General features: G+C 38.4%; 1 protein-coding gene across 1 annotated transcript in view; it reads right to left on the reverse strand.

Moving 5' to 3' along the window:
* The window catches only part of LOC111154185 (lysocardiolipin acyltransferase 1), a 177903-nt gene that overhangs the window by 74830 nt on the left and 75576 nt on the right, over positions 1–27497 (reverse strand). The window contains exon 4 of the mRNA XM_022513629.1: positions 1032–1178. Within this exon, the coding sequence (XP_022369337.1) occupies positions 1032–1178 (147 nt within the window). The remainder of the gene's footprint in view (positions 1–1031; positions 1179–27497) is intronic.

A 27497-nucleotide genomic window follows, 5' to 3' on the forward strand; every position in this document is an offset into this window, starting at 1 on the left:
GAGCTGGATTCCACAGAACTGCTTCCCGTCCAAGCTTATCCCACCCTGCCAATATTCAACCACAACACTTCTTCAATCTGTCTTAAATTCCAGACTGCAACAGGCAGTTTCATCCGCAAAAAAGACCCGTGTTTTTTAAAAAAAAAGTGTGAGAACCACTGATTAAGGATAAAAGACTGTATTTCCTTTTTAATTTTTAAAGAATTCCTTGAGATCCAGTGGCATCTTGGCATATATATATATATATATATAGTTTAATATCTAGGAAAGTAGAAAAGTCTTAAATATGTCCTCCTGTGTCCTCTCCACAACTCAATGGAGGCTGAATTTTCTTGAAGACAGGACAAAGCCTTTCCTGCTTAATTAGAGATAAGGCTTTAAAATACCCAGAGAAAGGCAACATATTAACTTAAAACAATAAATGAAACTGGTTACTATTATACCCTTTTCTTTTTTTTTTTTTTAAGATTTTATCTATTTATTTGTCAGAGAGATCACAAGTAGGCAGAGAGGCAGGCAGAGAGAGAAGGGGAAGCAGGCTCCCTGCTGAGCAGAGAGCCCGATTCGGGGCTCGATTCCAGGACCCTGAGATCATGACCTGAGCCAAAGGCAGAGGCTTAACCCACTGAGCCACCCAGGTGCCCAGGAAGGGAATTTTAAAATGACGTTTTGTTCTTCGTAAGATTTCACTGGCTATTTGGGGGTTTAATTTTGTGGTTCCATAAAAATTGTAAGAAATTATATAAAAGTAAAAGGCTGACACTTATATAATGTGACTTAAAATACAAAGCTCTAGGATGGCAAGTGTGAATAATATTAAGCTCTTGGAGTTGCCCATCATAAAGTCTATGGTCTGGAAACCAGAAATTCTAGGCTGTGGTGTGCTACTGATTCAGAGTGAATGACCTTAGTGGTGGACCATTAATCTTACTGGTTTCACTGATTTCATCTAAAGAACAGAAGTTTAGACTAAGTGATTTCTAAGTTCCTTCATGTTTTAAAATTCTGTGAATCAATCCCAGGCTACCTACCTGTGAAATCAGTCCCTTCTGGGAATAGGAGGAGTTGCACTGGTTCACGGATATCACAAAAATAATCAATTATGTCTTCAAAATGGCTCTGGTCATCCTTCCATTTCCTATGAATGAAGATATAGGCAGCAGCCTGCATGGCCCAACCTAGAATCAATTTAACAAGCAGTTACATATAATTTTATTGTTAATATCCACATATTATTGAATTTTTCAATTTTTTATCATGAATTATCTATTATCCTAATAAGGATCTCATGATATACCTTAAATTCAGCACTGATCTTGGGTTAAGTAACACATACACCAGAAAATATTCTTGTTAAATTCATGGGTTTGTAAAATTCTCAAAAACCTCTTTTCAAGTCAAACCCAGCTATTAAAATAACCAGGAGAAAAACTTCCCTAATATTTGTCAGTAACTCCTCCAGTTTTAATGATCCTAACCAGACATTTTAAACAAGATATCTACAAGAGATATACAACATGTTATCAGGCTTACAAAACAGTAAGCAAGAGCTTGTTCTAATGTCAAGTATTTCCCCTTCTGTACTACTCAACCTATAAATTCAATTGCTATTTTCAAAGTTAGCCACTTCTTTAGATTTTATTTAAAAGGGAAAAGGTGTAATGGGTACTAAACACATTAACCAGAATATATACTGTGATCACGTTTCCTTTATATTTAGGGCAAATCAACCTTGCTACTGAACACTGAAGGAGGTCGTTTTAGATGAGCCATGTTTCACCTAACCAGCCATCCCTCCCTGGCCAGAAATGACTTGAACTACTGGTAAAGTTGACTCAGCCAACCTATAGTCTGTTCTGTAGTCTATAAAGCATGAGACACTTGGCCCAAACACAATAACTACGATGGCCAATCAAATGATCTGTCAGAAATTTTACCTCGGACCATGGAGAAAATACACTGGCAATATGAAAGTAAACAGATGGACAAGACGGCAGATAATATGCCAGCAGCAGTTGAGGGAAGATAAAAACAGTACATTGCAGGAAAGATCTAAAATCTTGCTGCTGAGATGCCTATAGCTGATTTTAATCTGGAACAGAAGACATTTTTAGTCTCCACAAATGCTGGCCGGTCTATGGATCCATCTCTTGGATATCCATAGGAGTCCGTCTCCCTTACGGCCATGTGTATCTTTACAATATACTTTCACTGTTTCAACTAGAGGGAGTAAGTGATAGTTCCTTGCAAACAAAGAACACAACTAAAACAGTAACCATCATCATTTGGTAAATACAATGGCACCCTGGAAATATATAAAATGATCATAAAATCATTCGTTAATCACTTAAAAAATTGTAAGACGATTTGATTTGAATAAGTCCAAACTAGAATCCTGTAGTCTACAAATATAAATGAAGGTACACTTGACAATCCACTTTAGTATAGGTCTTGCGCTTATATAACCAATTACTACTCAACCACTGTACTGTCAGTCATATCCATCAGTGTTAGACTTGACCTCCACACTTGGCCTTCCTACTCGTCTCTCTCGCTTCACCGGAGGACACCTAGGCCCACGGTGTTTGTAAGCAGCGAGGCTCTGGAGTGAGACTGCCTGGGTTAGAATCATAGCTCTGCCACAAAACAGCTGTTCAGTCTTTGTCCCTCACTGACCCCAAATGTAAAAATTAGCACAATGCGGTGATAGTATTTACCCGATAGGGATTGTTGTAAGAAGTAAGACTGCTTAGCACAAAGTGTCAGTAAATAATAACTATTATCGTTATTGAGATTAAGAAGTTATAATAATACTATTACATCAAGGAACATAAATATGTAACCAAAAAGTTCCCAGTCACAGTAGTAAAACAAAAATGTACAAAAATAAAAATAACCTGTAGGCATCACATGAAGACAACTGGGAGGAAATGGTGAGAAACACAATGTTTCTGAACTTTGACCAACATACCAATCATCTCCAAATTTTTAATTTATTAGTTTCATATAATTACAATCAAAATTCCAATGGCATGAAGGTGTATGAGAATTTGGCTATTTGAGTCTAAAAATTATCTATCATAATAAAGAAGTGAAAATATCCAAGATAATTTTGAAACAGAAGAATGAGTAGGAGAGACTCACACCATTAACTATTAAATGTATTATAAAGCAACCATGAGTAAGCCAGAACAATGCATCTATAGAAACAGACAAATGGAAAAGAATGTAAGACCTAGGGAAAAAAGCCCCTGAGTATGTTAAAAATTTGGCAAAGGATAACGACACAATTTCTTAACAGAAGGTAAAATCTGAGTTGGGGTTTTCTTTTTTAAATCGTTTTTTTAAAAGATTTATTTATTTGAGAGAGAGAAGGAGAGAGAATCCCAAGCAGACTACCCATTGACTGTGAAGCTTGGTGTGGAGCTCAATTCCACAACCCTGAGATCATGACCTGAGCCAAAATCTAGACTTGGACGCTTAACCGACTGAGCCACCCATTTTTACTGAGGTATAAGCTAAAGTGTGCACATATTAAGTATGTAGGTGTAGAACTTAATAACATGTGGCCACCATCCAGATTAAGGTGCTGAACATTTCCAGCATCCCAGAATATTCCCATTTGCTCCCCTGCCAGTGAGTTACCGCCTCTGTCCCCCACTTCCCAAGGAAACCATTATTTTGACTTCTTTCATCATAAAGCATATAAATGAATTCACATGGTAGGTATTCTTTCATCTTTGGCTCCTTTTGCTCAGTTTCAGTCAATGAAATTCATCCGTGTAATTATAAGTAGCAGTATTTTCTATGCATTGCTGTGTAACAGTCAATTAGATGAATATACCCCAACTTATTTGTACTGCTGATGGAGAGATTTCTTGGTTATTAGGAATAAAGTTAGCATGGCTGTTCTTGTATCTTTTGTTGAGCATAAGCACCTACTTTTCTTAAGTGAATACTCAGGAATGAAGCAGCTACAGCACAGGATTTATATATGCCCAGACTTAGTACACAGCTTTTTTTTTTTCTCAAAGTGATTATACCAACTGACACACCCACCACCAACAGGTGAGTTTCTTTTTTTTTAAAGATTTTATTTATTTATTTGAGAGAGAGACAGTGAGAGAGAGCATGAGTGAGGAGAAGGTCAGAGAGAGAAGGAGACTCCCCGTGGAGCTGGGAGCCCGACGCGGGACTCGATCCCGGGGCTCCAGGATCATGACCTGAGCTGAAGGCAGTCGTCCAACCAACTGAGCCACCCAGGCGTCCCAACAGGTGAGTTTCTAACTATCTATGCCTTGCCAACACTAGGTCTTATGGGACCTTTTAATTTTAGCTATTCATTTTTTTTTAAGATTTTACTTATTCATTTGACAGAGCACAAGCAGGGGGAGCAGCAGGCAGACCCAGGAGGAGAAGCAGACTCTTCGCTGGACAGGGAGCCTGACTTGGGGCTCAATCCTGGGACCCTGGGATCACGACCTATGCTTAAGGCAGATACTTAACTGGATGAGCCACCCAGGCACCCCAATTTTAGCCATTCTAATCCACGGATAATAGTGTGAGTTTGCATTTCTCTTATGATTAATGATGTTGACTGAGAGCATTTTCATATGCAAAACAACCACTGATTTTTTTTGTGAATTGCCTCTCCAAACTTTCTGCACACATAGACACAGAAAATATATATATAATTCTAGGTTTCAAAGACATAATATGCCAAAGATCGTCTCTCAGTCTGAGGCTTAGTAGTGTCTTGTTATGAACCTAACATCTAATATTAATGAAGCCCAATTTACAAGTTGTGTCCTTGTGACTCATGCTTTTTGTGTCTTGTTTAAGAAATTTTTGCCTAGGGAACCCCTGCGTGGTTCAAGATAGGTAAATATCTACCTTTGCTCAGGTCATGATCCTGGAGTCCTAGAATATGTTTGCATCAGGCTCCCTGCTCAGTGGGGAACCTGCTTCTTCCTCTGCCTGCAGCCCCCCTCCCCCCGCCCCCGCTTGTGCGTGATCTCTCTGGCAAACTTTTTTTTTTAAAGAAATTTTTGCCTACTCCAATTTCTGAAGACATTATTCCATGTATTCTTCTAGAAGCTTTAGTGCTTTAACTTTCACATTTTGTTTCATAATCCATCTAAAAATAATTTTTGTATATCGTGTGAGGCAGAGGCTAAGATCCTTGTTTTCCATATGGATATTCAATTGCCAAGTACTGAAAGGACCATGAGATCGTTCGTTTAAATAATCAAATGTTTAAGAACCATTACACAATAAATGAAAACATACTGCTTTAAAAAAAAAAAAGTAAAAAAAAAAATGTCGAACAATACAAAAGTATGTAGATTCAAACAAGAAAATATTTCATGTCCTTCAAGCCCAATCATCACTTCTCTTTAGTTGAACCACAGTTAACAGTTTGATATGTTCTGCATTTTAAAAATTCATTACATATACAATTGGTGCTTTAAAAAAAACCACTTAAAATCATATCTTATATACTGTTCTGTGATTTGTTTTCATTTATCATATATACATATGGATCTACTTCATTTGGCATTGTATTCTCTACTATTGCTTCTCAAAGCAGTTTTAATCTCTAAACCATTATTGACTAACAGTTTTGTAAAATGCAATAAAATGAATTACTAGAACAATGATCACACACTTGGAAGTTAACAATATCACAACACTATAAGTTTCCAAGTACACTTCTTTCCTGCTCCCTTCTCTCAAGGTGGTTGGGTCACAGTTTGCTAACTGGCACTGTGATGGGAATGATACTTCAGGTAGCCCTGTTCTGTTATACCATGACCTATTATCATTTAGAATGCACCCAATCTGAGAATCTGTCTTTAATGGAAAAGTTTATTCCATTCACATTATTAGGGGAACTGCTGTTTCTTTTACTGACATCATTAGTGTTTCATGTTTGTTAGACTTCATGATTTCTACCCATCTTTTTCCCCTTTTCTGTCTTTAGTTGAAATTATTAAGTTTTCTCCACCCCCTTTCTTTGTTCTCTAATGCAGAGGTCAACAAACTATGGACCAAACCCAGCCCACTGTCTCTGAATAGACCACAAGTCAAGAAGAGTACTTTGTAATCTAAGAAAATTATATGAAATTCAAATTTTATGTTTATAAACAAAGTTTGATTGGAGCTCAGCCACACCTACATGTTACAGAGACTGTCTATGGCTGCTTCTGAGCCGCAGCCACAGAGCGGCACAGGTGTGGCAGAGAAACGGTATTGCCCACAAAGCCTAAAGTATTTAGTACCTAGCCCTTTATGGAGCAGTTTGCTAACTCCTACTCAAGTGGTTTGGAAATTATACACCCCATTTTGTTCTTTTAATGGACATCCTTGAAATTTTTTCCAACTTTTCATTTTTGACAAACATTTAAACTTCTATCAACATTGAGTTAAACAATAATCCTCTCCCCAAAAACCTATGCTTTCCTCTTGTGCTTTTCCAAATTTGCATAAATCACCCAATAGTTCCCCCAAAGTTGTTATTATTATTACTAACACATTCCTTATGCTTCACAGAAATAATTTTAATTGCCTGGACTTGACTGGCTTCCTTATCACTGTTTCTTTTATCTTATGGTCTTCTGTTAGTCCTCCTGAAGGAATTCCTTTCAAAACGTTTGAATCTTTGCATTCCTAAAATGTATTTATTTGTTCTCAAGTTTTTGGAGGCCAGTTTGGCTAAAAACAAAACTTGAAATTCCAAATCATTTTCCCTTGAGAATTTCAAAGCTATTTTTCCACGGTCTTCCATCATCTGATAGGGCTGCTAAGACATCTGACATCAATCTGATCTGTGTAGATAACCTAATCTTTTCCCCCCTCTGGAAGCTTGCATGATTTTCTCTTTACTCTTGGTTTCATGGAATGTTCCCCGTGTGAGTCTAGGCATGGGATTTTTTCATTAATTCTGCTCAGCAGGGGTGCTTGGATGGCTCAGTGGGTTAAGCCTCTGCCTTCAGCTCAGGTCATGATCCCACGGTTCTGGGATTGAGCCCCACACCGGGCTCTCTGCTCAGCAGGGAGCCTGCCCCCCCATCCCCGCCACCTCCTGCCTGCCTCTCTGCCTACTTGTGATCTCTGTCTGTCAAATAAATAAATAAAATCTTTAAAAAAAAAATTCTGCTCAGCAGTTGCTGCATTCTTCTAATATGAGTCTTTCTTTTAACACTGGGGATATTTCTTCCATTAGTTAAGAAAATACATTATTGTCCTCTTTATTCTGTCTATCTGGAACTTAGGTTAGCTAGCTAGCTGTTAACTTCTGGCCTGTCCTCTCATACTTTTCATCTCCTTTCAAATGACACTGTGCTCAAGGAAAATCCACTGGTTTGATCATTCGCCTCACTAATTTGATTCTCAGTTTGGTCTACTAACAGTTTATTTCAGCAAGTGTCTCCTTAATTTTTAGGATTTACAATTTTTTTTTAAAGATTTATTTCAGAGAGAGCATCTCATGCAGACTCCCTGCTGAATGCAGAGCCCAATTTGGGGCTCCATCTCAGGACCCTGAGAACATAACCTGAGCCAAATTAAGAGTCAGACTCTTAACCGAATGACCCACGCAGGCATCCCCAATTGGTTCTTTTTATAGCAGCCAACTGTTAGGACAAACAACAAAAAATATAAGTTATGACAAATATGAAGAGTTAACAATTTTTTTCTAAAGATTTTATTTGTTTATTTGACAGACAGAGATCACAAGTAGGCAGAGAGGCAGGCAGAGAGAGAGGGGAAAGCAGGTTCCCCGCTGAGCAGAGAGCCCGATGAGGAGCTCGATCCCAGGACCCTAAGATCATGACCTGAGCTGAAGGCAGAGGCTTTAACCCACTGAGCCACCCAGGCACCCCAAAGAGTTAACAATTTTAATAAAAATGCTTATTGAAAATACATTATATGTTTATAAAAAAAATAGAATTTTTTTTAAAAATGCTTATTGTATGGTTGCTATGTGCCTGATACTATTCAAAGCATTTTTCATTAATTCAATGAATTCTTAAGACAATCTTATGAATTTTTATGGATGGATGAGGAAACTGAGGCACACTGCAACTCAAAGAGCAAATAAGTGATAAAGCCCAGTTTCAGACACAAGCAGTTTGGCTCCAAAGTAACCAGTCACCAAACAGTCTCTCAACAATATGTACTTGAATCTCTCTAAAATTAGTAGGTAAACATAGTTTAAGTTCTCCTAGGGGAATTATGTATTCCTCAGAGATTAAACTTCCCATTTTTTAATATTAGACTCCCCTTAAAATGGTACATTTTCCACAAATGTTAAGCCTAAATTGTCTTCCTATGTATAAAGAATGTTCTAGACTGAGCAATACTGAGAGGTAGAAGGTATGTGTCCATTCCAAGTGAGACCATCTGTTGCTTCCCTGGCGGAAGGGAGCTACAATAGCAAGACCTCTGGGGTTGTGCCATGAAACTTTTCTGAATAGTCTGTGTGTTTCAGAAATCACAGAAAGGGAAGTAAAATGGCTGCATTAGTCTAGCTCTTGAATCTCTCCTCTGAAAATGATTCTTCCCCTCTGTGCCTCTGTCTTCTCATATCCATTTATACATCACTTATGCTTTTGAATCTTTTCTACTCCCTTGAGCTTAAACATTTTTCTCCCTTTCATAAAAATCATAAGAACAAATTCAGAGTGAATTTCTTTGTCCATGTCATTGCCATCAATGGATACTTTGTGTTTAAAGCAACACCCAGAGTTTTCTTAACATTGTGGAGATCCTCAAACATATATTTTTGTGATATCTATTTCATACATCTATGGATGGATAAATAACTGGGCAACTGATCCTGTCCTCTGAAACTCATCTGTATTACTTGGTGTTTTGTTTTTTTTTCCCCCCAAACTTTTCCACTGGAAGACAGTCCATCTATCACCTGAATTTCTCAGACAAGGGCTGGGAGTCTGGCAGGTTTATAAAGACAGATTCTGTGGATGCTGGCATGACTCTGTTACCACTGTTTTCTTTCTAAAACCTCATTGAAGTTATCAACATTGCCTTCTCTTCAAAGCAGACAGGAGTAATCCCTGAGCATACTCTATTGCTGAAAACTATTGCATAACTTTAGAACCTGGTTTTCCTTGGCTTAAATTCTCTTTTATCAAGTTTTTGAGTTCTCAAAACAACAACAACAACAACAACAAAAACCCTGAGTATTTTTGACATTATGCATTCTTTCTAATTAAAAAAAGTAAGCTCTGGGGTGCCGGGGTGGCTCAGGTGCATAACTGTCTGCCTTTGGCTCAGGTCATGATTCCAGGGTCCTGAGATTGAGCCCCATGCTACTCCTTCACCCACTGCCACTCTCCCTGCTTGTGCTCCCTTGCTCTGCCAAATAAATAAATAAAATCTTTTTTTTAAAAAGTAAGCTCTTGGAGCTCCTGGGTGGTGTCGTCAGTTAAGCGTCTGACTCTTGGTTTAGGCTCAGGTCTGCTCTCAGGGTTGGGAGATCAAGCCTTGTGGTGGGCTCTGTGTTCAGCAAGGAGTCTACTTGGGTTTCTCTCTCCCTCCCCTCTTGTCCCCTCCCTGCAACAAATAAGTAAAATCTTTAAAAAAAAAAAAAAAAAGCATTATACATTTTTTTCTTTTTTCATTTTAGCATAGATGGATATAGTTAAGGGAATCATAAAAATATCTGCACTGCTCACCTAGTGCTCTAAAAACTGGATTTAAAGATAACTTGATCTGATGTCTCCCTGTTGTCCATGTAGTCATTAATTCATATGGTATCTACTATGGCACTATACATGTGACACCAGAAACCAAATGCAATGTGGAACAGAAAAACTGTTCTCTTTACTTTATTTTCAATGCTGAATAGAGGGTATGAATGCAATCAAGGAAATGCTATCTGTAGGCCTCTATTAAATGAGAATGAGTGATATAAACAGATGCACATTTTTGTATAAACTTAAATCACAGCAATCATGAACAAATACTGTATTTACTGAGGGTGTAGTTATGCATAACAACAATTTACATATAAATCCAGAACAAGTAGTTATTCCTTAAAATTTCAACCCAGGTCAGGGTGCTAAACACTACACAAAGTTGGGGAAACCCTAAGCCCTATCTTCTTTGAATTCAACATTTTATATAATGCTGTCTATATCCCTCTTCTAAGTTGATTAACTTCCAAGATAAAAAGAACCCTCATTGCAAATTTCATAGACTCCACAAAGAGATTATCATACCTACCTGCAGAGAGTAGAAAGTCTTGCTTGGCACTGAAGAAATACCTAGTTACTGACATCTTTTGTTGGCAAGATAAGGCTCCTTGGTTGTAATTTTTTAGTTCACCCTACTGTGGGACTAAAACCTGTCTTTCATACTGTACAAGATTTGCCATTTATTGAATTTTCTAGATGAACTGCCATCTAAGAAATCCATCCCTATGGAAAATGAATTCCTCAGTAAGTACATTACTAGCTCTGCACACTGACAGGGTCGGTAAGAACTAGCATGTGGTGGGCAGAATAACAAGCTCCACAAAAGACGTCTACATCCTAATTCCCAAAACTGTGAATATGTGACATGGCAAAAAAGAATCAGCTGAAATTAAGATAGAAGATTATCCTAGATTAGTCTACAGGGCCCAGTGTAATGATAGGGGTCCTTAAAAGAGGAAAAGGGAAGCAGGAAAAGACTCATGTTAAAGAGAGAGGGACTCAGCTGGTCCTTGCTCGCTTTAAAGGTGGAGAAAGGAGGCCAAAAGCCAAGGACTGAGCATCCAACTGAAGCCAGAAAAGTCAAGGAAAGATTCTATACAGAATGTACAGAAAGAAACCAGTCCTGCCAGTGCCTTGATTTTAACCCAGTGGATGCCACTCAGACTTGTGACCTCCAGAACTGCAAATGATAAATGTGTACTTTTTTTGTTAAGATTTTATTTATTTGACAGAGAGAGAGATCACAAGTAGGCAGAGAGGCAGGCATAGAGAGGGGGAAGCAGGCTCCCTGCTGAGCAGAGAGCCCAATGCGGGGCTCGATTCCAGGACCCTGAGATCATGACTTGATCCGAAGGCAGAGGCTTAACCCACTGAACCACCCAGGCGCCCCAGATAAATGTGTACTGTTTTAGCCACTCCACTCATGGTACAAACACTAATAGGAAACTACTACAGAGCACGATCAGTGCCAAAATCTTAGTTTCTAACAGCATTCTTGAAAAAATAGAACTAAGATTCCTGAGAGAAATGCTGAGTCCAGAGCTGCAGTAGGGAAAATACAAGAATCTTGTACTGCTAGAAAGTTAAAAGGAAAAAAAAAAAAGATGGAAGCCCAAAAGGACACAAGAGACAACCTGCAAGGTACCCTACTGGCCAAAGTCACACAATGTCAACAACAAAAATAAATAATATTGAATTATAACCCAAAGAAAAAAGTATCAACAAGTTCATACTGGCATAATTAAGTGAGTAAATAAATGAGAAGGGACAAATCTTCTTTACAGAATTATAAATAAATTATGTACACACATCTCACTCTAGGAAGTAAAGCTTAGTGCCCCCTCCCCAGCCATTGTATGTGGGCTGTTGTTAGTGAATAAAAAATAGATAAAAAGGAAAAACAGCAACTTTATAGTGGAGAAACATGGCAGGAACCACCTTAAACCAAATGATTACAGTTAGCATCATCAGTGATAAGCCATGTTGATATCATGGACCTCCCTGATGAGAAGAGAATTTCGTTTCTGTGGTGCTTTTCCCTAAAACCCATAACTCCCATCAAATCACAAGAAAATATACAAACTCAAATTGAAGAACATTCTATGAAATATCCAACCAGTACTCTTCAAAAACATCAAAATAAGGAGACTTTCACAGAATGAACATGGTGACTAAAAGAAATTACAGGATCCTCAACTGGATCCTAGAACAGAACAAGGGCATCTGAAATCTGAGAGAGGTCTGTGGTCAATAGTACTGTACCCATGTTAATCCCTTACTTTGATACATGTCCCAAGGAGTCTGGGTGAAGAAAATAAAAAAATTTTTGTACTATCTTTGCAAATTTTCTATAAATCTAAAATTATTCCATATAAAAAGGTATTTAAGAATCAACTATTTGTTGATCCAAACTTTTGCTTCATTTAAAATACATACATACACAAACACAATAATGACCACTTTGCATTCTAAATTCAAAGACATTAATATTCTTATCTGAGATTCACTTACTATACCATAAATAGTTAAAGATTATCAGCAACAACATTTCTAAGATACAGTTTTGGCATTCTTTTTATTGTGGAAGAACATTTCTAATTCTTGGCTACATCATATGTCCGTGCCTGGTGTTCATTACACAATAGTATAACAACTCAGAAATATCTGACTTCAAGCACAAGGAAAATATTTTCTATATGACTTATGATAAGGAATAAACAAGAGAAAAAAGTTTTTTTAACTCCCTTAATGATGACATATATAATAAATCTAATAGCCAATTCATTTTTTCCTCAGCACAGCAATGTTGCCTTTGTCTGTTAAAAAAAAAAAAAAAAAAAAAAAAAAGACAAACATTTTCAATTGAGGGATACCTCATTTAGCCACAGTGAAAGGACAACCAAAAGCACTGGAGTCAAATTACCTACTGACATTAAGTTTACAGAACAAACTACGAAGTACACTGGGTCCATCTCTCCTATCTTTTTACCATTACTATAAAGTACCCTTTACAAAGTTGGCTCAAACTGATCACTGAAAGATTTGTTTGTGCTTCTCCACTAAATGCAAAACAGACACAAAACCCTAAAGCTCCCCCCAAATTCTTTTCCTGCTCTCTCCTAAAAAAAATCACTGTCATAAAGGCATTCTTTTTAGATAATTTTTGAAGCCCAAGCAAAGGAATTCCTCATTTTCAGTAGACGCAGGGGGTACTAAAAGGCCTAGAATCAAAATATGCTTCATAGCTTACATCCGGGATGCCAAGCATCCTGAAGCAATGCAAATCTGACTAGAGTGTTAGAGACAGTGCACATCAATGGGACATCCAATTTAGGTAACCACTTGGATTACAACTTCAATAAGAGATTCACTGAATGACCTTAAAGCCCAGAGTAATTTCTCCCACCCAAAGAAACTGTAAACTTCCAGACAGAACAGGGATTGAGTTTTGCTAAGAAGTCAGCTAACAAATTCGAAACAAAAGCTTCATTTAAATTACTTGGGTCTCAAGGCAATCCTAAAAAATTACTTAGTTCTCAGTGTAATCCTAGAAAGAAGTATAATCCTAGTATACTGCCTGGCACATGATTTAACTGAATTGAACCTTTGTTCCCAATAGGTTTCTCTCCCTCCCCAACAACAACAAAAAAAGCATCAAAACTCATCTCAGCTGATCAAGTTTGGCAACTGAAACTATAAAATCAACAATTACAAGAACTTATTTTGCAACTAGCAAAACTAAGATGAAACTGATCTTCACTTTGTATCTGAAAATAAACAGATATGAATGTGATATCTAACCACAGAACTAAAATACGTTTAATATACTCTGTTTCATTTGATGGTTTTCATAAAGATCTTGATTCATGATAAGCATTTAATAAAATTTACCGAATGAGTACATCAATCATTGGATACTTTTCTTTAAGAGCTTGGTGAAATGAAGAAAGCAAGTTTTCGGCTATAAATAACAGAATACTAATCTAGAAGCCATATAAACAATCTGGATTTATGTTTCTCACATAAAATAAAGCTGGCCTCAAGGCTGGTTCAGAGGCCAGGCTCTCACATTCTACTCCGCCATCCTCTTGGACACAAGACAGTTGCAGCAGCTCCAAGTATGATGTGCTCTAACAGTAACGTCCCAAGCAGGAAAGGGGCAGTTCCATCCTCCCTTCATCAAATCTTGCCCTTTGGTGGAAAGAGGCAATTTTCCCCAGAGCCTCCTGACAGACTCTCTCCCTTTGGTCTCGAGACTGGTTATTAGGAGGCAGAGAAAGCTAGTATCAGGTACTTTTATCCTGTCACGGGATGTGTAGATAAATGATTCACTGTCAAAATTAGTGAAACATCACCTCTGGCCTTTAGGTGTTTAGTAATAAATGCAACCACACCAGGAAGAAGGTTACTGCTGTGAAATCTTTTATCATTTAGATACAACAGGAAGCCAGACACTGATCAATTTCTTGTGGCTAAGCCACAAGAAAGTTTGCTGTGAGAGTAACAGCTACAGTATAGTTATTAAGTAGTTAGGAATCCTTGACTAGAAGCCCCCTTTGAAGAAAGGATCACAGAGGGAGCTTCAAATATGCTCGTTGAAGAGATATGTTCCAGGAAGGGCCAACAAGTTGTTAGCATGAATGATGAGCACACTTACCAGATATAGGTAATAAAACTGACAACTTGGTTTACCAAAGAAACTAGTGGGACTGGAGTGTTAGGGATACCAAGTCTTGCGAGAGACTTCTCCAATTAGATATTTATTCCCCTTCTGAGTCATGAAGCAACATTAATAATTTTGTTAAGTACAGCTGACATACATTGTTACAGGAGTTTCACAGTGATTTGACAATTCTCTATGTTATGCTGTGCTCACACAACTATAGCTACCGTCTGTCACCACACAGTGCTGTTACAATGCAACTGACTATTTGACCTATATGCTGTACTCTTCATCCCTATGACTTATTCATTCCGTAACTAGAAACCTATACCCCCCACTCCTTTTACCTGTTTTACCCAACTTCCACCCTTCTCATCTCTGGCAACCACCAGTTCTATTTATGGGTCTGTTTGTGCTTGGTCCATTTGTTTTTTAGATTCCACATACAGATACAATCATATGGTGTTTGTCTTTCTCTGTTTGACCTATTTCACGTAGCAATATACTCTCTAAATCCATCCACGTTGTCATGAATGGCAAGATTCCATTTTTATTGGGTGAGTAATATTCCACTGTATATGGGCAAGTGGCTTGCCTTCCTATCTTGGCTTATGTAAATAATGCTTCCATGAACACGGGGTTGCATATATTGTTTCAAATTAGTGGTTTTGGTTTCTTTGGGTTAATACCCAGTACTGCAATTAATGGATCACACTTTTTTTTAATGTGGGGGGGAAGCCCCATATTGTTTCCCCCAGTGGCTATACCAATTTGCATTCCCACCAAGAGGGTATGAGGGTTCTTTTTTTCCCATGCCCTTGCCAACACTTGCCATTTCTTATCTCTTTGATAGTAGCCATCCTGACTAATAGAAAGAGGTATCTGTGGTTTTGATTTGCATTTCCCTCATGATAGTGACCTTGAGCATCTTTTCATGTGTCTGTTGGCCATCTGTATGTCTTCTTTGGAGAAATGTCTGTTCATGTCTTCTGCCCAATTTTTAACTAGTTTGTTTGTTTGTTCAGTTACATAAGCTCTTTATATATTTTGGATATGAACCCCTTATCAGTTAAATCACTTACAAGTATCTTCTGCCATTCCTTAGTTTGCTTTTTTGTTTCGTTGATAGTTTCCTTCACCGTACAAGAGCTTTTTATTTTGGTATAGTCCTAACAGTTTCTTTTGCTTTTGTTTATCTTGCCTGAAGAGATATATGTAGAAAAGTGTTACAAAGGCCATGTCAAAGAGAGTCCTATCTGTGGTTTTTTTCTAGAAGTTTTATGGTTTCAGGTCTCACAATTATCTATTTGAATTTATGTTTTGTGTATGGTGTAAGAAGGTGATCTTGTTTTCCCAGCACATTTATCTGCCTTTTCCCTATTGTATACTCTTGCCTCCTCTGTCATAGATTAGTTGACTATACACCTGGGTTTATTTCCAGGCTCACACATCTGCCCCATTAATCTATATGACTGCTTTTATGTCAGTACCATACTGTTTTACTACAGCTGAGTAACATATCTTGAAATCTGGGATTATGATACCTCCAGCTTTGTTTTTCTTAAGTTGTTCTTTTTGGGTTTTTTTGTTTTTTGTCATTTTTTGGTTTTGGGGTTTTTTTTTTGTTTTTTGTTTTTTTGTTTTTTGTTTTTTGGCTATTTGGAATCTTTTTGTGGTTCCATACAAATTTTAGGATTTTTTTTTTCTAGTTCTGCGAAAAATGCTGTAGGTATTTTGAAAAGACTGCATAATCTGTGATTTACTTTGGCTAGCATGGGCATTTTAACAACAGAAATTCTTCCACTCCATGAGCGTAAAAAATCTTTCTGCATGTTTGTTATTAACCTTAATTTCTTCTTCAATGTTTTATGGTTTTGAGAGTACAGGTCTTTACCTCCCTGGCTAAGTTTATTCCAGGTATTTTATTCCTTTGGTGTAATTTGAAATGGAATTTTTTTCTTAATTCCTCTCTGCTACTCTGTTATTATTGTATAGAAATGCAACAGATTTCTGCATATTTTTAATTTTGTATCCTGTGACTTTTCTGAATTCATTTATCAGTTCTTTTAGCTTTTTGGTGGACTCTTTAGGGTTTTCTATATATAATATCATGTCATCTGCAAGTAGCAGCAGTTTTACTTCTTCCTTACCAATCTAGATGCTTTTTATTTTTTTCCCTTATCTGATTGTTATGGCTAGGATTTGTTGAATGAAGGTGGTAAGACATCCTTGTCTCATCCCTGATCTTAGAGGAAAAGCTCTGTTTTTCACCATTCAGTATGATGTTAGCTGTGGGTTTTTCATATATGGTCTTTATTATGTTGACCCCTAAACCCACATTGTTTATAGAGTTTTTATCATGAATGGATGTTTACTTTTGTCAAGTGCTTTTTCTTCATCAATTGAGATGACTGCATGATTTTTATCCCTCATTTTGTTAATGTAGTGTATCACAGTGATTGATTTGTGGATACTGAACCGTCCTTGTATCTCACTTGATCATGACGAACGATACTTTTAATATTATAGTATGAAATAAAAACAAGGGTCCACCAAACTGGATGAAGTTAAAGACTTTCATGGCTTAAAGATGATTTTAGTTTTAGTGAATGTCAGATTAAAGTAGGAGGAAGCTGGGTAAGAGAGGAATTTTCCCTCTCATAGGAGATAAAGTTCAGTATTAATAAGCTGTAAATGTAAAGTTTAATATTAATAAACTGTAAATGTCTCAATAGGAAAATATCCATTCTCTGTGCTTAATACAGAATAGTTATAAAAGGTAAGGTAACATAAATTTAGTAATTCTTAAAACTGCAGGAGCAGCATCATCTTTATTTCAACAAAGTATACTTTACTAATCCTTAAAATACATTAATGAGAAATAGTTAAAATGAAAAGTTTGGCCACATAAAATGATTACCTTTGTATCAATACAACCCCGTGTTGCAGCCCTTCCATGTTTACTAGTAAGGTATGCTATAATTACCGTTGCTATAGCGCACTGGCAAGGGGTACAACAGATTTTAACTGACTATTCTTATTCAGGATCTTTAAAAACAGAAATGCTTATATAACACCAAAGGCATTTAAAATAAAACTGCAGTAAAAAAATAACTAAAATTAAACTACAGTTATTTCTGTAAATCAAATTGAGCAAAAAATATTTAATACTTTGGCAATAGATTAATACTCTGGGAGAACAAACTTCTGCGTCCCCTCCTACCCAATTTCAATTATTCTGCTTAAGCAGACCACCACAGGAGCTTCTGGACATACACTCAGAGTCTCTGCCAGCCTTTAACAAACAATGCAGAGAAGCTGTCATCAGAGGCCAACTTGTCACTTCCACTTCTCCCTGATCTCATTCTGAACAATCATTATTTCACAATTTCACATATTTCCTATAAGTTTATGTCACAATTTGTGATTTTCCTAGTCTTCACCATTCTATTCTGTAATTTTATAATTACCGAATTACATGACAATTTCCTGTGAAACTTATGTCAGGAAGATTTTATTTTTTTTTAAAGACTATTTATTTATTTGACAGACAGAGATCACAAGCAGGCAGAGAGGCAGGCAGAGAGAGAGGGGGAAGCAGGCTCCCTGTTGAGCAGAGAGCCTGATGCGGGGCTCAATCCCAGGACCCTGGGATCATGACTTGAGCCCAAGGCAGAGGCTTTAACCCACTGAGCCACCCAGGTGCCCCAAGTTAGAAGATTTTAAACTTAATACACAACATGGCCACTTTTTAAATCAAAGTCTCTTTAATATTTACTCCTCTTTATACTTTGGGAAATCCTCAAACTCTTCTGCCACTCAAGTATAATTAATAACCCAGGAAAATCAAGCAGCCATGAGTTGTGTGGGCACAAATGGAACAGAAAGTCCATTTGCCTGGTAATTCTGTACCAGGCAAAGGACTTTTTATGGCATCTTCTGGTTAATATTTCAATTGTTACTAAGTAGTTACAAAGTTGGCTAAAAATAAAAATCTATGTGTATACCACCATTAGAAACAGCTAAAATCTAACTATAGGACTTTTTTTTTATTAAAATTTAATTTCTTCACAAACTCTAAACTCTTTAACTTTACCAAAATTTTTTATAACCTGATCTGGAATTTAAACACTGTTACTGATTTCTTTCCTAGCAAGTTACATTAGTCTATTACTTTTACACTCTAGGAAAAGAACTTCCAAATTCCAAACTTTCATTCATTCTCCAACCTGGCACTACAGATATAAAAAATATCAGTTTTTCTTTAGTCATCTGCAAATGAATTAAATAGACCAGAAAACTCCATTCTAAACATCTGGTAAGCAAACATTTATTTTAGAAATAATTATAAAGAACAATATTAAATACTCCCTGAAGTCATGTCCAACTGTTAACAAGCTAAGTCTAGCATATAGCATAGTCTGAAGTAAGAGATGGATGACCACTAAGATGTTTCCATTCTTTTCCCTTTCTTTCATTTCCTCCTGCAAACTCCAGCTTTAATGGAGTTTTAATGCAAACTCCCATCTGCAAACTGCTCTGCTGGGGGTTTGGTTTGTGTTTTGTGTTTTGATTTGGTTTCTTGCTGCCTACATTTTTGCCTTACTTAATTTTCTTTGCATTTCCTTTTTTTTTTTTTTTTTTTTCTTTGCATTTCTTTACAGGTTCTAAAATTTTTTTCTCTAATCCAAAATCAGTTCTCATTAAATTTTGCATTTTCATGAAATCTACATTTTCATGAAATCTACAAGTCTACAAATTTTTAAGACATAACAATGTGGAAGACCCTCTCTATAAGGAGCTTATAACTCATGTGGGGGGAAAATGTACAAATGGAAAAGCTAAGAATGAAATACTTTGATAGGAACTCATGACAAGAGAAAAGAAAGTTTTGTGATGATAAAAATGACTATACCAGTGTACAGAAGGAAGAGTAAAGATTGGGTGGTGAGAGAAATTAAAAGTTCAGGTCTCTGAGACACTGGAAAAATGAGAGGTCTAATATGGACCTTTATAAGGCAAGAGGTGGAAGGGCAGATGTTCTCATTGGAACTAGATGTAACAAATAGCAGCAAATAACACTCTACTGGAACTTAATCCTCACAACTACCCAATAAAGCAGTACTACTTTTTAAAAGTGAAATGTAACTGATACATAATATTAGTTTCAGGTATAAAACAAACTGATTCCATAGGATACATATCGGGAAAGGATCACTACAATATGTCTAGTTAATATCATTACAAATAGATACAAATGTTTTTCTGATGAGAACTTTAAGTATCTACTGTCTCAGCAATTCTTACATGTTCAATACTGTATTATTAACTATCATCACCATGCTGTACATTTCATCCCCATAACTTATTTATTGTATGACTAGAAGTTTGTGCCTTCTGACCACCTTACGTTATTTTGCTCAATCTCCAAACCCCAGGACCTGCCAACTGTAAGGGCCTAATTGGCCAGAGGGAGCCATTTTGTTGCAGTAAACTTAGATTGACCCTATGCAGTGAACTTAGATTGACCCTGCCCCTCCCAGAGGAACTTATTTGCAAAGCCTAGATACAAGGGCGGGTCAGGGCAGGTGAAGACATCGAATCAGTGGGGCGCGCATATATTTACTGAGGTGAGTTTAAATCCCATTGGCCACCTGTGTGTGGGCCAGGTTCAATCACCCCTATAAAGGTTAGTTTGCAAGGCTGAGGAGTAAGAGGAGTAGGAGAGCCGTCAGAGCCGCAGCCCTTGACAGCGGCGCCGCGGGGAACAGCCTAGCCGCCAGCAGCCTTGCCACCACCGAGCTGCAGCCCCGCCGTGAAGGGCCTCGCCGAAGCAGCGTCATTCCGGGGAACAGCCTCATCGGAGTGCAGCCTCATCGTCCAACGGCCTCGTTCGGAGCAGCCTCATCCAGAGTGGCCTCGTCTGGGGAGAGGCCTCGTTGACGAGCGGCCACATCCGGAGTGGTGGCCTCCTCTGGGGAGCAGCCTTGTCAGAGTGGCGTCATGGGGAGCAGAGTCTGTGTCATCGGGGTTGTTGTCCTCCTTGTCATCATCGCTGTTGTCGTCGCCTCTTCGTCGTCGGGAGCGGCCTCATCCGGGGAGCGGCCTCGTCCAGAGTGGCCTCTTCTTGGGAGCAGCCCTGACCAGGGAGCGGCCTCGCCGGAGCAGCTCCTGTCCAGGGAGCGGCCCTGTCTAGGGAGTGACGTCGTCAGCAGTGGCCTTGTCCTGGGAGCGGCCTTGTCCAGAGTGGCCTCTTCTTGGGAGCGGCCCTGACCGGGGAGCGGCCTCGCCGGAGTAGCCCCTGTCCGGGGAGCAGCCCTGTCCGGGGAGCGACCTCGTCAGCAGTGGCCTCGTCCTGGGAGCAGCCTCGTCCAGAGTGGCCTCTTCTTGGGAGCGGCTCCGACCGGGGAGTGGCCTCATCTGCAGAGCGGCCTCGTCCAGAGCGGCCTCGTCCAGAGAAGCCTCATCCAGAGCGGCCTTCTTGGGAGTGAACTTGTCAGGGTCATTGTCGTCGTCTCTTCGTAAGAGATGGCCCCTACCAGTTAGTTTGATTTTTGATGCTTGGCACGAAATAAAGCTTTGTTTGATTTTTGCTTTGTGTCAGTCTCGTCCCTTTGATCACGGACCCTAACACCAACCACCAATGTCTTCTCTATATCTAAGGTTCAGTTTTGGCTAGGGGTTTTTTTTGTTGTTGTTGTTGTATTTTGTTTTTAGATTCCACATATAAGTGAGATCATCTGATATTTGTCTTCCTCTGATTTATTTCACTTAGCATAATACCCTCAAGGTCCAGCCGTGTTGTCTCAAAGGCAAGGTTTACTTTATTTATGACTAAATAATACTCCTGTGTGTGTGTGTGTGTGTGTGTGTGTGTGTAATTCACACCATTTGTTTTAGTTTTATTTTTGTTTTCTTTTAAATCCACTGTTACACACAGTATTATCTTCATTTCAGGTATACAATATAGTGATTCAATAATTCCATATATTAATCAGTGCTCATCATGGTTAAGTGTACTCTTAATCCCCTTCACCTGTTTCACCTGTCTCCACACACACCCCCCTCTGGTACCCATCTGTTCTCTATAGTTACAAGTCTGTTCCTTGGTTTGTCTTTTTTTTTTCCCTTTGTTCATTTGGGTTTGTTTTTTTTTAAATAAATTCAACATATGAGTGAAATCATATGGTATATGTCTTTCTCTGACTGACTTATTTCACTTAGCATTATACTCTCTAGAATCCATCCATATTTGCTGCAAATGGCAAGATTTCATTTTTTATGGCTGAATATTTAATGATATACTACGTACACACACAGACACACACACACACACACACACAAATGGATTACTCATCATTAAATAGTAGTATATGGAATCGTTGAACAGACTGATTATGTACCATGTGACTTTACTGAGTTCATTTATCAGTTCTAGCAGTTTTTTGGTGGAATCTTTTGGGCTTCCTATATACAGAATAAATAAAAGTGGTGAGAGTGGACACACCTGTCTTGTTCCTGACCTTAGTGGGAAAGCTCTCAGTTTTTCCCAGTCTACACATTTTCATACTATTTCCTTATAGTCCTTTGTATTTTTTTTTAAGATTTTATTTTTTTATTTGACAGACAGAGATCACAAGGAGGCAGAGAGGCAGGCAGAGAGAGGGAGAAGAAGCACACTCCCCACTGAGCAGAGAGCCCGATGTGGGGCTGGATCCCAGGACCCTGGGATCATGACCTGAGCCAAAGGTAGAGGCTCAACCCACTGAGCCACCCAGGTGCCCCAGTCCTTTGTATTTTTGTGAAATTGGTTGTTATTTCTCCACTTGCATGTCTGATTTTATTTGAATCCTCTCTTTATTTTTTTGATGGTCTGGCTAAAGATTAACCAGTTTTGTTGATCTTTTCAAAGAACCAACTCCTGGTATCATTGCTTTGTTCTATTGTTCATTTCTACTCTAATCTTTTATTATTTTTTAATTTTATTTTTATTTTCTTTGCTTCTACTGGTTTTAGGCTTTGTTCTTTTTCTAGTTCCTTTAGGTGTCAGGATTTATAGGTGTTTTTTTTCCTTTCTTCCAGATTTTTCTTGCCTCTTGAGGGGATCGAGAAACATTTGTCATGCCAGTGGATATGAAAAGAAAGTTGGGGTAGCAATACTTACATCAGACAAAATGTCTGATATGAGGTAGGCCCATACTGCTATAAATTTCCCGCTTAGAGCTACTTTTGCTATGTCCCAAAGATTTTGGACTGCTGTGTTTTCCTTTTCATTTGTCTCCATGTATTCTTTGATTTCTTGGTTGACCCATTCATTATTCAATAGCTTCCAGATATTTTCTTGTGGCTGATTTCTAGTTTCACAGTATTGTGGTCAGAAAAGATGCATGGTATGATTTCAATTTTTTTGAATTTGTTGGGATTTGGTTTGTGGTCTAATATGTGATCTGTTCTGGAGAATGTTCCATGTGCACTTGAAAAGAATGTGCAGGGGTTTCTGGGGAGCTCAGTCAGTTAAGCATCTGCCTTCAGCTCAAGTCATCCCAGGGTCCTGGGATCAAGCCCTGCATTTGGGCTCCCTGTTCAGCAGAGAGCCTGCATCTCTCTCTCCCTCTGCTGTTCCACCTGCTTGCTTTCTCACTTGCTCTCACTCTCTCTCTCTGTGTCAAATAAATAAAATCTTAAAAAAAAAAAAAAAAAAAGGATGTGAAGTCCACTGTTTTAGGAATGGAATGTTCTGAATACATATGTTAAATTACCTGGTCCAAGGTATCATTCAAAGCCACTATTTCCTTCTTGATACTCTGTTTGGATGATCTGTCCATTGATGTAAGTGGGGTTTTAAAGTCCCCTACTATCATTGTATTACTATCAATTAGGCTCCTTTCTGTACTGTTTCATGTATTTGGGTGTTCCCATGTTGGATACACAAATATTTACAACTGTTGTATCTTCCTGGATTGTCCTCTTGATGATTTTATAGTGTCTTTGTCCTTTGTCTATTGTTACACTCTTTGTTTTAAAGTCCCTTTTGTATGATGTAAGTATTGCTACCCCAAGTTTCTTTTCATATCCACTGGCATGACAAATGTTTCTCAATCCCCTCACTTTCAATCTGTATGTGTCTTTAGGTCTGAAATGAGTTTCTTGCAGGCAGCATATAGATGGGTATTGTTTTTTTAACTAATCCATCACCCTGTGTCTTTTGACTGGAGCATTAAGTCCATTTACATTCAAAACAATTAATATGTATTATATCATTCTGTTATTTGTTTTATGGTTATTTCTTTATAGTTCTTCTCTGGTCCTTTCTTCCCTTCCTCTTTTCTCTCATAAGTTGGCTTTCTTTGGTGATACACATGAATTCCTTTCTCTTTATTTTTTGTATATCTATTACTGGTTTTTGATTTGTGATTACCACAATTTGTAGATAACATCTTCTGCATACAGCAGTCTATGTTAATAGACCCTTAAATGTGAACCTATTCTTTACCCCTCTCCACCCTACATTTTAGGTATATAGCGTCATACTTTACCTTTTTTATTTTGTGAGTCACTTGACTGATTTTTTTCAGCTATACTTAGTTTTACTGCCTTTGTGCTTTCTACTTTTATTACTCTTATTTATGGTCTTTATTTTCTACTCTGAGAGTCCTGTATAACAATTCTGGTATGGCTGGTTTAGTGGTGATGAATTCATTTAGTTTTTGTTTGTATGGAAAACTCTCTCTCTCTCCTTGTATTCTGAATGATAGTCTGGCTGGACAGAGTATTCTCAGTTGCATATTTTTTTCCTTTCAGCACCATAAATATATTATGCCACTTTCTTCTAACCTGCAAAGTTTCTGCTGAAAAATCCACTGATAGCCTTGAAGTTTCCCTTGTATATAACTGTTTTCTTTTTTCTTGTTGCTTTTAAAATTCTTTATCACAGCTTTTTGCCATTTTAATTTCTATGTGTCTTGGTGTGGATTTCCTTGGGTTGACTCTGCTGGGGGATCTCTGTACCTCCTGCATCTGAATTTCTGTTTCCTACCCCCAGATTCTTCAAATAAATTTTCTGCCCTCTTTTCTCTTCTCCTTCTGGGATCCCTATCATGCAAATGTTACTACACTTGATGGAGTCAACATGTTCCCTAGGTCTACCCTCTATTTGCATAAATGTTTTTCGTCCACCTGTTCATCTTGATTACTTTCCATTACTGCCCTCCAGGTCACAGATTCATCTGTTTCCTCCAACACGCTATTTATTCCATCTAATGTATTTTTAATTTCATTTACTGTGTTCTTCACCTCTGTTAACTTTTTTTTTTTTTTTAATCTTTGCTACAGGTCTCACAGATGTCCTCCACTCTTCTCTCAAGTCCAGTAAATATCTTTACAACTATTACTTTAAATTCTATCAGGTATATTACTTATCTCTATTCCACTTAGGTCTCTTGCTGTGGTTCTATCCTGCCCTTTCATTTGAGACATATTCCTCTATCTCCTCATTTTGTTACCTCTCTGTGTCTGTTTCTATGTGTTAGAAAAGTCAGCTATGTCTCATGCTCTTGAAAGTAGTGGCCTTATGAAGAAGAGGTCCTATAGTGTCCTACAGTACAGTGTCCCTGTTCACTGGAAACTGGTGGCTCAGGGGTGGCTCCTATATGCAGTATGTGTGTTTTGGATGAGCTGCTTTTTCCTTCGGTTCAGTCATCTGCAATGGCTCTCTGCCTGTTTGGTCCCTATGGTATTGGTGGGCCAGTGCAAGGCCTCCTTGGGCTTGAGTTGAGTCAGACTAGGTGTTTATCAGAGATGCAGTGGCACCAAACTACAAGGTGCTATCCCTATGTTGTCCCAAGAAGCTTTCGTCAGTGGGTAGAACCAGCAATCAGACCAGCTGTCAGCCCCCAGCTCACTGCTGGGGCCGCAGTCTAAGTGTTGTCAGGGAGGGCAAGAGTCACTTTGGACCGGTAGTGGCCCCTGTTGTGGCTGCTTGCACAGGCTTGTGGCCCTGTTATGAATGGGCTCCAGCCAAGAGTGTACTGGATGGGGCAGATCTGTAATATGCTGGGGGTGGGGCATGCAGTTTTAACAAGGTTTATACAACGGTCCTCCATGAGAGGGAACCTACTTCTGCTGTGGGTACCAAGGCCCTACAAACTAAGGCCCTACAAACTCTGGGACCAGGAGATGAGGTATTGGCAAGGTTTGTGCTGTGTTCTCAGAGAAGGAACCAGCAGCATACCTGGGTCTGAGACAAGTCTGGCTGGATGGGGGGGATCTGCTATGCAGGAGGTGGAACTAAGCAAGGTGGATAGTAAATTTCTGCACTGCAGGTGGTCATGTGTTTATACTGGGACACAGTGAAGGGAAATAACTCCTGTCTACTACTTTGTTTCTGGAGGCATCTCCCAGTGATCTCTGTCCTGAATAATTCTCCATCCCATACACCCAAGGCATTTTTCAAACTGTGGCTTCTATGCTGTCTCTCCCCAGGCTGTTTGTTATGCTGTCTCTTTAAGGGCATGGGCTCTGTTTTCTCTCACCTTCTGCCCTCCAAGTTTTCCAAGAGCTGACCCACTGATTTTTAAAATTCCAGGCTTTAAGCCATGCTGGTTTTAAGAACTCACAAAATTAGGCCCCTCTGGTTTTCAAAGCCAAGTGTTATGGGAATTCATCTTCCCTGTGAGGGCTTCCTGGTGTGACAGTCTGTTTCTCTCCCCTCTCCGTGCCCACAGGTCCCTCCCTCTTCTCAGACAGTCCTGTGGTTTCCCTCCCCACTGTGTCTCTGCCCTTCCTACCCTCTTCAATGTAACCTCTTCTCTACATTTAGTTATGGAGTTTATTCTGTCAGTCTTTGGATAATTTTCTGGGTTATTTACACTGATGTGAGTGTTATCCAGTTGTATTAGTGGAACAAAGTAAGCTTAGGGTCCTTCTACTCCCCCATTTTCCCAGCGATCTCCTATCTCACATCTTTATCCATTCATCCACTGATGGGGATGGTAGGTTGTTTCCATATCTTGGCTATTGTAAATGATACTGCAATGAACATAGGGGTGGCAAATATTTTTTCAAGTTAGTGTTTTCCTTCCCTCAGAATACTGTTTTTAATTTTTTGAGGACTCTCCATATGGCTTTGCATAGTGGCTGAACAAATTTTAATTTCCCTTTCTTCCACAGTCTCACCAACACTATTTTTCATCTTTTTTTTCCTTTTTTAAGATTTTATTTATTTATTTGTCAGAGAGAGAGAGAGAGGGAGAGAGAGCAAGCACAGGCAGACAGAGCAAGAATGGCAGGCAGAGGCAGAGGGAGAAGCAGGCTCCCTGCTGAGCAAGGAGCCCGATGTGGGACTCGATCCCAGGACACTGGGATCATGACCTGAGCCGAAGGCAGCTGCTTAACCAACTGAGCCACCCAGGCATCCCTATTTTTCATCTTTTTGACAGTATTTATTCTAACAGGTGTGTAATTATATTGATGTGTCATTATGGTTTTGATTTACATTTCCCTGATGATTAGTGATGTTGACCACCTTTTCATGTACCAGTCAGCCATCTGTATGTCTTCTTTCAAAAAATATCTACTCAGATCCTCTGTCCATTTTTAAAAATTAGATTTGCTGGGGGGTTTTGGTGTGTTTTTTGTTTGTTTTTATTTTGCTATTGAGTTATAGGAGTTCTTCACATATTTTATATACTAACCCACTGTCAGATATATGATTTACAAGTATTTTCTCCCATTTGGTAGACTAGCTTTTCATTTTTTGATGGCTTCCATCATCTGTATAGAAGATTTTCAGTTTAATGTCATCCCTCTTTTTGCTTTTGTTGGCAAATCCATAAAATCATCACCAAGACCAATGTTCAGGAACTTACCACCTATTTTTCTTCTAGAAGTTTTATGGTATCAGGTCCTATATTCGTCTTTAATCCACTTTGAGTTATCTTTGTGAATGCTGTAAGATAGTGATCCAGCTTCACTCTTTTGCATATGGCTGTCCAGTTTTCCCAACACCATTCATTCTTCAGTAATGTGTATTTTGTATTATATTCTGGGCTCCTCTGTCATAAATTAATTGACTATATTTGCATAGATTTAGTTCTAGGTTCTCCATTCTGTTCCAC

Source organism: Enhydra lutris, unplaced genomic scaffold (genome assembly GCF_002288905.1).
Source record: "Enhydra lutris kenyoni isolate GAN:26980312 unplaced genomic scaffold, ASM228890v2 scaffoldscaffold35, whole genome shotgun sequence".
NCBI classification, from domain to species: Eukaryota; Metazoa; Chordata; class Mammalia; order Carnivora; family Mustelidae; genus Enhydra; species Enhydra lutris.